This window comes from Peromyscus maniculatus, chromosome 7 (assembly GCF_049852395.1).
Source record: "Peromyscus maniculatus bairdii isolate BWxNUB_F1_BW_parent chromosome 7, HU_Pman_BW_mat_3.1, whole genome shotgun sequence".
Taxonomy (NCBI): domain Eukaryota; kingdom Metazoa; phylum Chordata; class Mammalia; order Rodentia; family Cricetidae; genus Peromyscus; species Peromyscus maniculatus.
The window spans coordinates 36,302,208-36,314,503 of record NC_134858.1 but is presented as its reverse complement, the minus strand read 5'-3'; the positions used below and the strand labels follow the sequence as shown (position 1 = coordinate 36,314,503).

Sequence of the window (12,296 nt, the reverse complement as noted above, 5' to 3'; positions counted from 1 at the left end):
GTTGTCTCTTCATTGACCACAGATCAGTCTTGACTCCATCCTTTCCTGCCTTCTTTATGTTTCCTTCATCCTCACTGTCTCCACTCCATGTGCTTCCTTTTGTTCTAATCCTGGACACTACCTAGAAGTCTTCAGTCACCCACTTGTTTGCACTTAGGCCACGGCTGCCACTGATGCTGTAACCCTTGCCGCTGCTACATTCTGGCCGAAGACAAGTTCTACTCATGACCATTTGAGACACATTGAAAAATGCACTTGATGAAAGCCAAGACTTGATGAATTCTAGAAAACCCTGTATTCATTTTCATCCAGGCCACAAGGGGCTCATTTCTCCTGGTGGCTCAAGAGAAGACACATGCTAGTGCTAATCTCCATTTACGTGAGGGGCTGTGGTGCCAGCACACTTGCTATCCTTTATTATTTATTTGTATTTATTCTTTTTTCCCCCGTAAGTAGGACAATCTGAGCTGGCAGTGAGAAAATGGCATCGGGCAGACAGTGGCAGCAAGAGAACAACACTAATGAATTGAGGCTAAGAGTTCCAAAAGCTACTCAAGGCAGAGACAGCAGGGTTAGGGATGGATGATGAATGATTGTAAGGTATACACAAGGATGTGACAAGGGACTCTAGGCTCTGTTTGTTAGAAAAGTTCTAAGGAACTGCCAAGCCCTAAGTGCTCAAAGTCCCAAATAATATAACAGTCATTATTAGGAGAGAAGGTCCTACAACCAAGCTATTGGAGCTGGAATTGGTTGTGAGTGCTGACATTGCTCATGTAGGGAAGTGCTGGGGATTAAACCAGATGCCATTTTTAGGACCATGGGTGATTCAAACCCAGAAGTTTCTTATAGTGCCCAAGCTGTGAACCCCAGATTCTGGGTCTCAAAACTATAAGATTCTGTTCATAGTAACAATAGCTATTAAGTCTATGTCCTTTTAGCAATCAGGGTCATGGAATACCAAGACTGTGGATGTCCTGTTTGTCTTTTGGTGATTTCTGTCCATACAGAATCAAAACCACCACATCCAGCTGACTAACATCTATAGTACACATATCCTGTGTCCACACACACACACACACACACACACACACACACACACACACTAAAGAAGCATATATATTCATGTGATCATTGTATTTCCTTATTTATGCTAAAAAAGAAAATTGACTGAATACTGAAAAAATACTATTGGGGTTATATAAGTGGTTCAGCAGTTATAAATAAAGGCAACTGATACTCTTCCAGAGGACCTGTGTCCAATTCTCAGCACCCACATGGTGGTTCATAACTTTTTGTAACTCCACTTCTAGAATATCTGATGCCCTGTTCTGTCTTCCACAGGTACCAAGAATGTACATGGTACAGAGATATACATGGAGACACAACACAATACACGTAAAATAATAAAATAAAAATCTAAAAATATCATTAATATAGAATTTTAATTATTAGAGAAGTTGAGCATGGTGGCACACATTTGTTGTGGTGGTTTCCATGTCAATAGCCCCCATTGTTTCATACACTTAAGTCCATGGTCCCCAGTTAGTAGAACTGCTTGGGAAGGATTAGAATGTGTGACTTTGTTGAAGGAGCTATGCCACCGGGGTTAGTCCTTGAGTTTTCAAAAAGACACATGCCATTCCCAGTGTGTTCTTTGTCAACTGATTGCCATTCAAGATGTGAGCTCTCAGCTGTTCCTACCTCCCTACCTTCCCTCAGCCTTCACGGACTCTAACACTATGGAATCACAAGCCCAATTAAACACTTACTTTTATAATTTGCCTTGGTCTTAGTGTTTTATGGCAGCAATAGAAAAGTAAGTAAAACACCTGTAATTCTCGAATTTCTAGTTAAAAGAAAAGCAAATTCAAGGACCTCTAGAAGATCCAGTAAGACCCCATCCAAAATAATTAATGAAAGGAAGTATCTACATGTGTAGAATAGAATGAACGGAGTAAAACACACCACATGGATTAGAAAATTAGGTCTGAATAGCAGGGCTTCCATGTTTGACCAAAAGGCTAAGACTTCTTCCTACATTTTCCCTAAATGAATTCAATGACATACTATCACAAAACTAGAATTTGGAATTCATTCTGTGAAAAGAGGAATAGCATTTTTCATTATTTATTTATGCTGAGGTGGGAAAGGGATTTAGTGTTATCTATTACATAATCTGCTCAGGAAATAAAAATATCAATTATCTTGATGGAATGATTTCCTGTGCTTCATATTGTCTTAATTCTTCCTCAAGACAATTCAGGCTTTTCTGTTAAGCAAGCCAAGTGTTATTTTTATTAGTTTTTAAAAACTAAGTGACATGTATTTTCCTTTTATGGAAATACAGTTGTTGCATGTCCTCTTTGGTTAAATAATCAATATTTCACAAGGTTCTGAAATCATACTAAGTCAAGTATTTTAAACATTATCTGTTTTTGAAAGACATGCCAAAATAATCTCTTAGATTAACTTGTTAACCTAGATTCAAAATTGAGACTTCTCCAAATGCTCCTAGAAATCCCAAAGAATATTTTCTCTATATATGAACAAAAGTTGAATTAATTAGACACATTTGGTATATTAAATTCATGGTAGCATTTTCAACTACAGGTAGCATTTTTTCTATGTAAATGATATTTATATGAAGATGTCTTGGAAAATATTGTTTGCAAAATTATCTGTGATACATAGAAGAAGGGTGTTATTAATTTTATGACATTTCTTCAAACTGAGTATAATTTGTTGAAATTTTATAAAGTTCTTTTACAAGTAAAAATATATTTACTTTTGTTTACTCATGTTCTTTCAGAATTTAAGTCTATAACATAATATTTGTTTTGTTTTGTTTATGGTTGTTGCTTGTTTGTTTTTAAATAGAGTCTATATAGCCTTGCCTGACCTGAAACTTACTATATATATCAGGTTGGCCTTGAAATCACAGAGAGATGGCTGCTTCAGCCTCCAGCGTGCTGGGATTAAAAGTTTGTGTCACCACACCCAGCCTTCATTCCGTAGCATTGTCTTCATGGCAATATGCTTGTTTACATTTAACAAGAATCTATTCTTGCCACGTTATATGACAGGGCATTTCTTTGGCTTGCATGTCTGCTCTACAGAGGGTTCTTTAATTCTGCTTTAAGGGACCATATCACAAACTAATTTGAAAAGTAAAGGTTGTGTCCAGAAAGCCCCAGTTTATCTTACATAATGCCAAGTCTTTTGGTGAAATGTCAATTTTTTAAAAAAAAAAATGTGCATTTACAGAATATTTTTCTTCATAGTTACATAAAGTATAGTAGAGTTACTTTGCAAATTATCTTAGTATTACTATGACTAATTTTGAGAAAAGGCAAGTGACTATATAAGATTAATGGATCTCAATAGAAAAATAGTACATATGTCATCAAATTCTGGTATTGTTCAGTAATTTGAGGTTTCAGAAAACTTGTTTAGATCTCTATAATGAACCCATTAAGTTTATTAAAAGCTTCCTTCCTCTTACAGAGACAGCTGCTTTCTGCTTAGAGTCATTTTAGGAATCAGTGATGATGTAGTGGAAAGTGAGCTAAGCCTGGGAATATCTGGGATCTCCAGCAGTCTATCTTTAAGAACACTGTAACTATTTTGAGTTCCAGTGCCCTTATTTATTAAAGGAGTTTAACATATTACACAATTGCTGAAAATTAATTTAAACAATCTAAAAGTGCATAAGGAAACTCCAGTAACTGCATATGACAGGTGTGGTCACTTATGAGTGAGGATTTGAAAATCAGAAATAAAAATAAACACTTTGTTTCTCTTTATAGCTCAAAGGGGAGACAACTACAGTTCCAGATGTAGGACAAAGCTCTATGGTTAATTCGATTTTTATCACTTTGGTTCATTTGCTTAAGGTTCTCAAGACTAAATGTATACTATAAAAATAAATGATATATAAGTCTGGAGAGATGACTGAGCAGTTAAGAAAAGAAATGGCTGCTCCTCTAGAGGACCTGTGTTCAATTCTGAGCACCCTCATGGAAGTTCACAACCATCTGTAATACAGCTGCAGGGGATATGATGTCCTCTTTGGGCCTTCACAGGTATTGCATGTGGGTAGCGCACAGGCATATATGTAGGCAAAACACCCATATACTCAAAATCAAATGGGAAAGAAATGAGATAATACTTGAATGATAACTTTATGGGACAATTTGAATCATAATGCCTAGGGTGCCCACTACACAGAGCCAATACTCAGAAGGACACTGACACTGCTAGCTTTAATAATGCAGCCTAGTAGCTAAGACTTCTCTCTTGGGAGGTGATGGCGCACGCTTTTAATCACAGCACTTGGGAGGCAGAGGCAGACAAATCTCTGGGTTTGAGGCCAGCCTGGTCTACAGAGTGAGTTCCAGGACAGCCATGGCTTACATGGAGAGACGCTGTATTGAAAACCCACCCTCATATCCAGTCTGATTCTACCAGCTTCAGAGACAGAGGTTAACATTTTCTGGATATATTCTGATAATAATTAAGTTGTTTTACTAACCAATGGTTACATTTGCAACTACAATGATTATGTTTTTAGTTTTGTTTGCCCTGGAAGCTAAATTGAATGATAATGATTCATCCAAAGATCTTTTATTTATCATATTAGGCTGGTGACATTGAATAGCTTTACAGTATAAATATAATCTAATTATTTCAACATGAAAAAGAATTTGCTGTGACTTGCCTTCATATTGTGAATGTCCTCGGTGGCATATATGAATGATGGTCATCTTTATTTATTAAGTACACCCAATAGCAAGCAGATAAATACATCATGAGGTTATTTTAATTTCATTTTGTAATCAATAATTTCTTTCTAATTTGAAAATACATCTATTACATAGCCCAATTATGAAAGTCCTCATGGAATAACTGTAGCATGAATCTTAAAAGATTTTATTAATAAAAACAAACCCAGAGTCAGGTATTGGGATGAATGCTGAAAGATCAGAGAAACAGAACAAGCCACAGGCAACCTCGCCTCACCAATTCCTCAGCTGATCCTATTTCCTCAAACTGGAAGCCTCTGTGTCCTCATCCAAATGGATCTCAGCTGAACTGCTACTAAAAGCCTAAAAGCTTAACAAGACTCTAGTTCCTGGTCCTCACGCCTTATATACCTTTCTGCTTCCTATCATCACTTCCTGGGATTAAAGGCATGTGTCACCATGCCTGGCTGTTTTCAGTGTGGCTTTGAACTCACAGATCCGGATGGATCTCTGACTCCAGAATTCTAGGATGTGTGTGCCACCATTTTCTGGCCTCTATGTCTATCTAGTGGCTGTTCTCTGACCCCATATAAGTTTATTAGGGTGCATAATATATTTGGGATACAATATCACCACAGACTAACTCATACCATATCTCTGTAAACATTTGAAGATCATGTTATGCCTTTTGTCTTTCCAGTTATGTTTCTTTTTTATGTTTTTTTGTTTGTCTGTTTCTGTCAGGATCTCACTATTCAGCCTTGGCTGATCTAGAGCTCACTGTGTAGACCAGACTGATCTCAAACTCACAGAGATCTGCCTGCATCTGTCTCCTGAGTGCTGGGATTAAAGGTACAAATTGCAATGCCTATCATCAAATTATGCTTCTATTTTGAATAACATTATTTGTTAAAGGTAATCATTTAGGCCTAAAGTATGCTTGCAGTCTTTTAAAAATTTTGGGATAAATGATGTTACAGGCAAAAGTTTTAAGGTATAAAAGGCACCAAAATATAGATACACCATTGGAGGTGACTGTGTTAGAACTGGAGTCTATTTGGTCCACATGGACATGTATCCCACTTTAAAGCATCTCTTTGCAATAATATCATCACTGTTATTTCATGATTGAATGATGAATGAAGAGGATAAACTAATTGTCCCTCAGAGCTATCCCCAGCTAACAATGAGTCCTTAAGGGGCTCTGCCACTCTGCTAGACACTTCCCAGGAAGCAGTCTATGGAGAATGTTCTGATGCTTGTTGTAAAAGTCCCACAGGACTTTCTGCTTTATTAACAGGGCAATGAGAACTCCTTTGTAGTGCTTTTGGCTCTGACAAGAAACATAAATGTCAAGCGCTGCTATTTCCATGTGCAAAACATGAACATGGTCTTAGGAGGCTGACGTGAGTACTCCTGCTTTTGTCCAGGTCTACTCTAGGACTTCCTCTCACACTAGAAGGGCCATGCATGGCCCCTTCTTTGTCTTTGGGACACCTATTTCTTCTAATGGACTTAAAATACATGAGATTATAAAATCAGAATACCATGGTGTCTGAGCATAAGCAACAAATACATTCCTCTGAGGGCCTCTGCTGATCAAGGAGAGAAGATGCAAAACACAGAGGAACTTGACCTGCTTAGAGAGATGATGCAGGTGTGGCTAGAATTGCTATTGAGCAGCAGTCATCCACTCCCAACTGCGTAAAGCCACTACTTTCATTTTATTGCCTTTCTTGTAACCAACTGGGGTGTAAGATTGGGGAACACAGAGTGGCTCATATTATTTTTAGAAAGAGAAATTAGGGACATTTGATCTGGACTCTCATGCTGAATATCAAGACTTTGAAAAGATACAAACTTACCAGTCTGAACAGCAATGTCAGATTATGAAACCTTTGCCGATGAAACCTTTGAGTGTGCTTTTAACAAGGGACAACTTTCTTTCTTATGACAGGCAGCAGCCTGTTCTATGTACACATATCAGATGCTCCAGTTGCCTGCTTCAGGGTACGTCTACTTCCCTCCCAGAAAGAATATTTTCTGTAGGGAAATAATTATCTTCTTTGCCTAAGACCCAAAAGTTTCTATTTTAGAGATAATACTGAATTTAGTCTTTAAAATTATCAAAAAGGCTATTGCATGGTTTCTAAAACCAGATGAGATTTTAAGCAAGTATAATTAACCTGGAAGAAGTAAGGCATAAAAACTTTTTCCAACATTCAAGAAAAGCAGGCCTGAGAATCTACCTGCAAAGGTGTTATCCAGAATTGCAGCAGAGAAAGACAGAAGGGAGATTTCTCAAACGTTTAAGGGTACAAAAAATGGAACAAAACAGGTCTCCTGTATATGACTTTTGAAACTGGGACACACTCTGTGATGTAGCTGGACTTCAATTACTAATCTGCAGGTCTGACTAGTAATAGTAGTTGCTACTTTCATGGATGTATTTTTGAAAATAATCATATTTTTAAATGTATCTATCTTTAGAACAAAATAAGTATTCATTAATTTTTGTGTAAATAAAGGAATAATAGAAGGAAGAAAGGCATCCTGTTGGTAATATTGCTATTGTCACTAATACTAGGTGAATCATGAAAAGGTGCCCCTGCATCTTCAAGGATCATATACTCCTCTTACAGTGTAATTAATCCCAGTGATGGTGTTTCATGCCCTTATTCTACTTCCATGTGGGTCATTTTTTAACTTTTTTGTCACTTTAACATGGTAACCTGAATTTGATGCCTTTTTTGCTGATGTTTCTTTTGGCTAATATTTCTGAGTTGTTTCCATCTACTTAGCATAAAAGGGCCAGAATAACCAGAGATACAGCTAAGGACAGACCTGGGCATTTGGGCACTCTCAATTCTAAAGAGATATAATATGAAGAGATGAGGTATAAATCAGTTTAATAATGTTATTTAATAAACATATGGGTCTGAGGTAGAACCTCTGCATATACATATGGTTGTGTAGTTTGGTGTTCTTGTGGGACTCCCAAAAGTGAGAGTGGGAGGTGTCTCTGGCTCTATTGGCTGGGCTTAGGACCCTTTCCCTCCCACTGATATGAAGGTTTGTGCCAAGCCTTGTGGTATCTTGTTAAGCCATGTTAGGTTGATATCTCTGGGAGGCCTGTCCTTTTTTTTGTTTGGTTGTTTAAAGGGAAACAGAGAAGGAGTTCATCTGGGGGTGAGGGAAGGTTACGGGGAAAGCCTGGGAACCATGGAGGGAGGGGAAACTGCAGTTGGGATTTAATGTAGGAGAGAAGAACAAAAGTTAAAAAAATGTTTCCTTAGCTGTAAAATAAATATATAAGTAAATAAATAAATCTGTCTAATAATGTTATTTAACAAACATTTATTTTCAAATAATTATAAAATACTAATATCCAATTAAGGAACTTGCAGTGGTAGGTGTCAGATATGTAAAATGATAAAGACTCTAATTAGAACTCACAGTTTTGCTAGATACATTCACCGGTGTTAAACGATGCTACTGTAGCACTAAAGTATGTTTGATGCTACTAATTCTGTTAAGTAATAGTGAAATTCATTTTACATATGTCTATGAGGTATTGTATAAATTATTTTAACCAATAAAGCAAATAAGAACTGGAGTCGGGATTGACATTAGTTGTCATAATTTATAATACACACCTTTTCTGTTATTCTGCAGAAGGAAATGCATAGTGAAAGTATGTTACTTAAAGATGTCACCAGAATTCAAAATATATATATGCTCAAAGCAAATGCCGTCAAAAAGATTTCTAACCTGAAAATGTTTTTAATATACCTCTAAGCTGCTGCTCTTGGCAAAGAAGATAATCATTTCCCTACAGAAAATATTTCTTCTGAGAACTTGGCAGACTTATCCCGAATGAGGTAATTGTAGCATTTGATATGTGCACCTAGATCACACTGCTGCCTATCGTAAGAAAGTTGGCCCATATTAAGTACACTCAAAGCGGTCAGCAAAAGTTTTAAAACAATGAGGAATCTCTCTGTAGTGACTCAGTTTATCCTGCTCGGCATCCCGAACACAGAGGGTCTGGAGACCATGCTCTTTGTCCTGTTTTTGTCTTTCTACATCTTCACGCTGATGGGAAACTTGTTAATCTTGCTGGCCATTATCTCCTCCACTCGGCTTCACACCCCTATGTACTTCTTCCTATGTAAGTTGTCTATTTTTGACATATTTTTCCCTTCCGTGAGTTCTCCTAAAATGCTCTTCTACCTCTCAGGAAACAGCAGAGCCATCTCCTACGCAGGCTGTGTGTGCCAGCTCTTCTTCTACCATTTCCTGGGGTGTACAGAATGTTTCCTGTACACAGTGATGGCCTATGACCGCTTTGTTGCCATATGCTACCCTCTACGTTACTCAATTATCATGAGCCACAGAGTATGTGCCATCCTGGCCACGGGGACATCATTTTTTGGCTGCATTCAGGCTATCTTTCTAACTACTCTCACCTTCCAGTTGCCCTACTGTGGTCCCAATGAAGTGGACTATTACTTCTGTGATATCCCTGTGATGCTGAAACTGGCCTGTGCAGACACATCTGCTCTGGAGATGGTGGGGTTCATCAGTGTGGGCCTGATGCCCCTCAGTTGCTTCCTCCTCATCCTCACCTCCTACAGCTGCATAGTCTTCGCTATTCTGCAGATCCGCTCTGCTGAGGGCCGTCGTAGAGCCTTCTCCACCTGCAGTGCCCACCTCACTGCCATCTTGCTCTTCTATATGCCAGTGGTCCTCATATACTTAAGGCCAACCCCAAGCCCTTGGCTGGATGCAACTGTGCAGGTCTTAAATAATCTGGTCACCCCTATGCTGAACCCATTGATCTACAGCCTCAGGAATCAGGAGGTGAAATCATCACTGTGGAAGTTCCTACATAACCCTAGCTTCCTTCCTGAGCAGCTGTAAAGAAAGACCAGTCATGAACATTTTGTCCGTACGTCATGGGTGGTGTAATGTTTTTATTTGGTTTTCACAAGTGTTTTTGAAATCATCCTAGTTTTACTATATGAAGGACTAAGAGGCAAAGGGCTGCAATGACTTTTCAAAGGATGGCTTGGGAATAAATGGTAGAAGGGAGACTCTAGGCTCTGTGATCCTAGAAACTGCACTCTCTGATGGCTCTTACACTATTGACCAAGGAGGAAGGTGCCCCACCTGGCAAGCAGCATAGCCTATGCCTTCTGTTTGTCTATACTTTTGTTGTTGTTTTTGTTTATTTATTTTTATGTATTTATGTATTTATTTATTTTATTTTGCAATATAATTTAATTCTACATATCAACCACGGATTCCCTTGATCTCCCCCTTCCCGCCCCTTACCCTTCCCCCAGCCCACCCCCATTCCCCTCTCCTCCAGGGCAAAGACTCCCCTGAGGATTGAGATCAACCTGGTAGACTCAGTCCAGGCAGGTCCAGTCCCCTCCTCCCAGGCTGAGCAAAGTGTCCCTGCATAAGCCCCAGGTTTCAAACAGCCAACTCATGCACTGAGCACAGGACCTGGTCCCACTGCCTGGATGCCTCCCAAACAGATCAAGCTAATCAACTGTCTCATGTATTCAGAGGGCCTGATCCAGCTGGGGGCCCCTCAGCCATTGGTTCATAGTTCATGTGTTTCCATTCGTTTGGCTATTTGTCCCTGTGCTTTATCCAACCTTGGTCTCAACAATTTTCGCTCATATATAAGCTGGTGATAGGATGGCCAAACACCCTAATTGTTGTGCTAGAAACCCCATCCAATGACTGAGGGATCTGGATGCAGAGATTCACGGTCAGGCCCCGGGTGGAGCTCCGGGAGTCCAATTGGCGAGAAAGAGGAGAGTTTATATGAGCGAGAATTGTTTTTGTTGATTTTTGAGACTGTGTTTTAATCACAAAACTTCCCTTTTCTTTTCTTCCTTTCAGTGCCACCCCCCCAATAGTCCCTCCTGACTCTGTTCCATGTTTGCCCATCTTAATTTTCCATCTCTTTTTTCACCCTTCCTCCTTTTCAATGCCCTCTTTGTGTGATGATTTTTCATTTGGGATGAGTTATAATTTTCTCAAATGTCTGTATTAGATAAACAATCTTATAATTTCTAGTTAATGAAAAGAGATACATCCTTGTGGCTTCAGGTAGCATCTTGTTACTTATGAGCCATAAAACGTTCTATATAGAGAAAAGCTTTGGGCTAGGTTCTGACATTTGATCTGGCCAAAGCAGAGGTACAAGTGTGCTAGGGTGACTTAACAAACCATGCTAGGTGAGTTGAGGCCTAGTATTGACTAGAATGTTTGGCATATGAATGAGAAGTTTAAATTATAGGAAGAGAGCCTAAGGAGGAATCTGGAGGAGCCCATGAGATGGCTCAGTGCTTAATATAGATTGCCCTTACAGTGGATTCATTTAGGACCTGTTCAGTTTCCAGCATCTACATCAGGTGGATCATAACCTCCTGTAATTCCAGTTCCTAGGAGAGTCAATGACTCTGGCCTCTAAGGGAGCCTACAAGCAGGTGCACATACACCCACACTGACACATACTCACACACATAATTAAAAAAATTACTTTTAAAGGGGAATCTGGAAATATGTGTCAGATTATTCCATGTTCACTGCATGTCAAACCTTTCCCAGCTTTATTAGGATCTATCCATCCCCTATCCTCATCTTTTGGCTGTAGTTTCTTAGAGAAGCAGGGCAATATGCAAGAATAAAAAAGATGAGTCCTGTTCACTTTTCCTTTTCACTCATTTCATTTCCCAAGTGACTCTGCTAAGACAAGAGGATGCAGAGGCAAGGATTCTAAACCTGCCTGCTGATGGTGAAAATCTTCAGATTAAAATGTAAAAGCAGACATGCAACTAACAGAGAGTTCAAGAATAATAATATTGTGACCTGGGTAGAAAATAAAGCCAAAGAAATAGTTTCCTCTAATTCTCCCTGGGGGAGGGTGGGGGAAAGGAAATAGTTTCACAGAAAGGGAACTGATGATTGAACACCTGGTTTATTTGAATGCTGCATGTCAATAATGGCTAAGAGAATCAACATGCTTTTGTCTCCTTTGGAATGTGAGTTAGAATTAATTCCTTGAGTTGGCATACCTTATCTGTTTGCCACTTAAAAGGGAGTATCTTCTGCAGGAAGATAAAATTCATTATACCTTCTCTTTGGTAGGCTCATATACAACTCAGCCTCTTGTTCTCGGATTGGAGGAATGGTTTTTCCAAAATGACTGCCTCCTTAAGCAACCCAACCTCTCTTGAGCTCAGCTGCTCTTAAACTTGCCTGAAGCTCTTTTGTCTCCATGGAGAATCTGAGCGGCCTCTATATGTAAACAAGCCACTATCCTGGTGGACATCTTTCTAAACTATATTTTTATTCAGATACTAAAAAAATGGAAATAATGTCAAACTATGTTAAGTATAAAGAATGATTATAACATGTGTGGTCCTCTACATACACAGCGGAAATGTAATTCAGTGAATTTCCCACCAGAGCTATTCTGCTCTCATAACCTTAATTCCCTCTGGAAGTGTCATTCTCTCATTCTATTCT

General features: G+C 38.9%; 1 protein-coding gene across 1 annotated transcript; it reads left to right on the top strand.

Annotated features, from left to right (window-relative positions):
* Positions 1-8,638: 8,638 nt before the first annotated feature.
* On the top strand, positions 8,639-9,668 carry LOC102916678 (olfactory receptor 10D1B-like). The gene has a single exon (XM_006992575.4). The coding sequence runs from the start codon at positions 8,733-8,735 to the stop codon at positions 9,666-9,668; it is 936 nt and encodes a 311-aa protein (XP_006992637.1). The 5' UTR covers positions 8,639-8,732.
* The last annotated feature ends 2,628 nt before the right edge of the window (positions 9,669-12,296 follow it).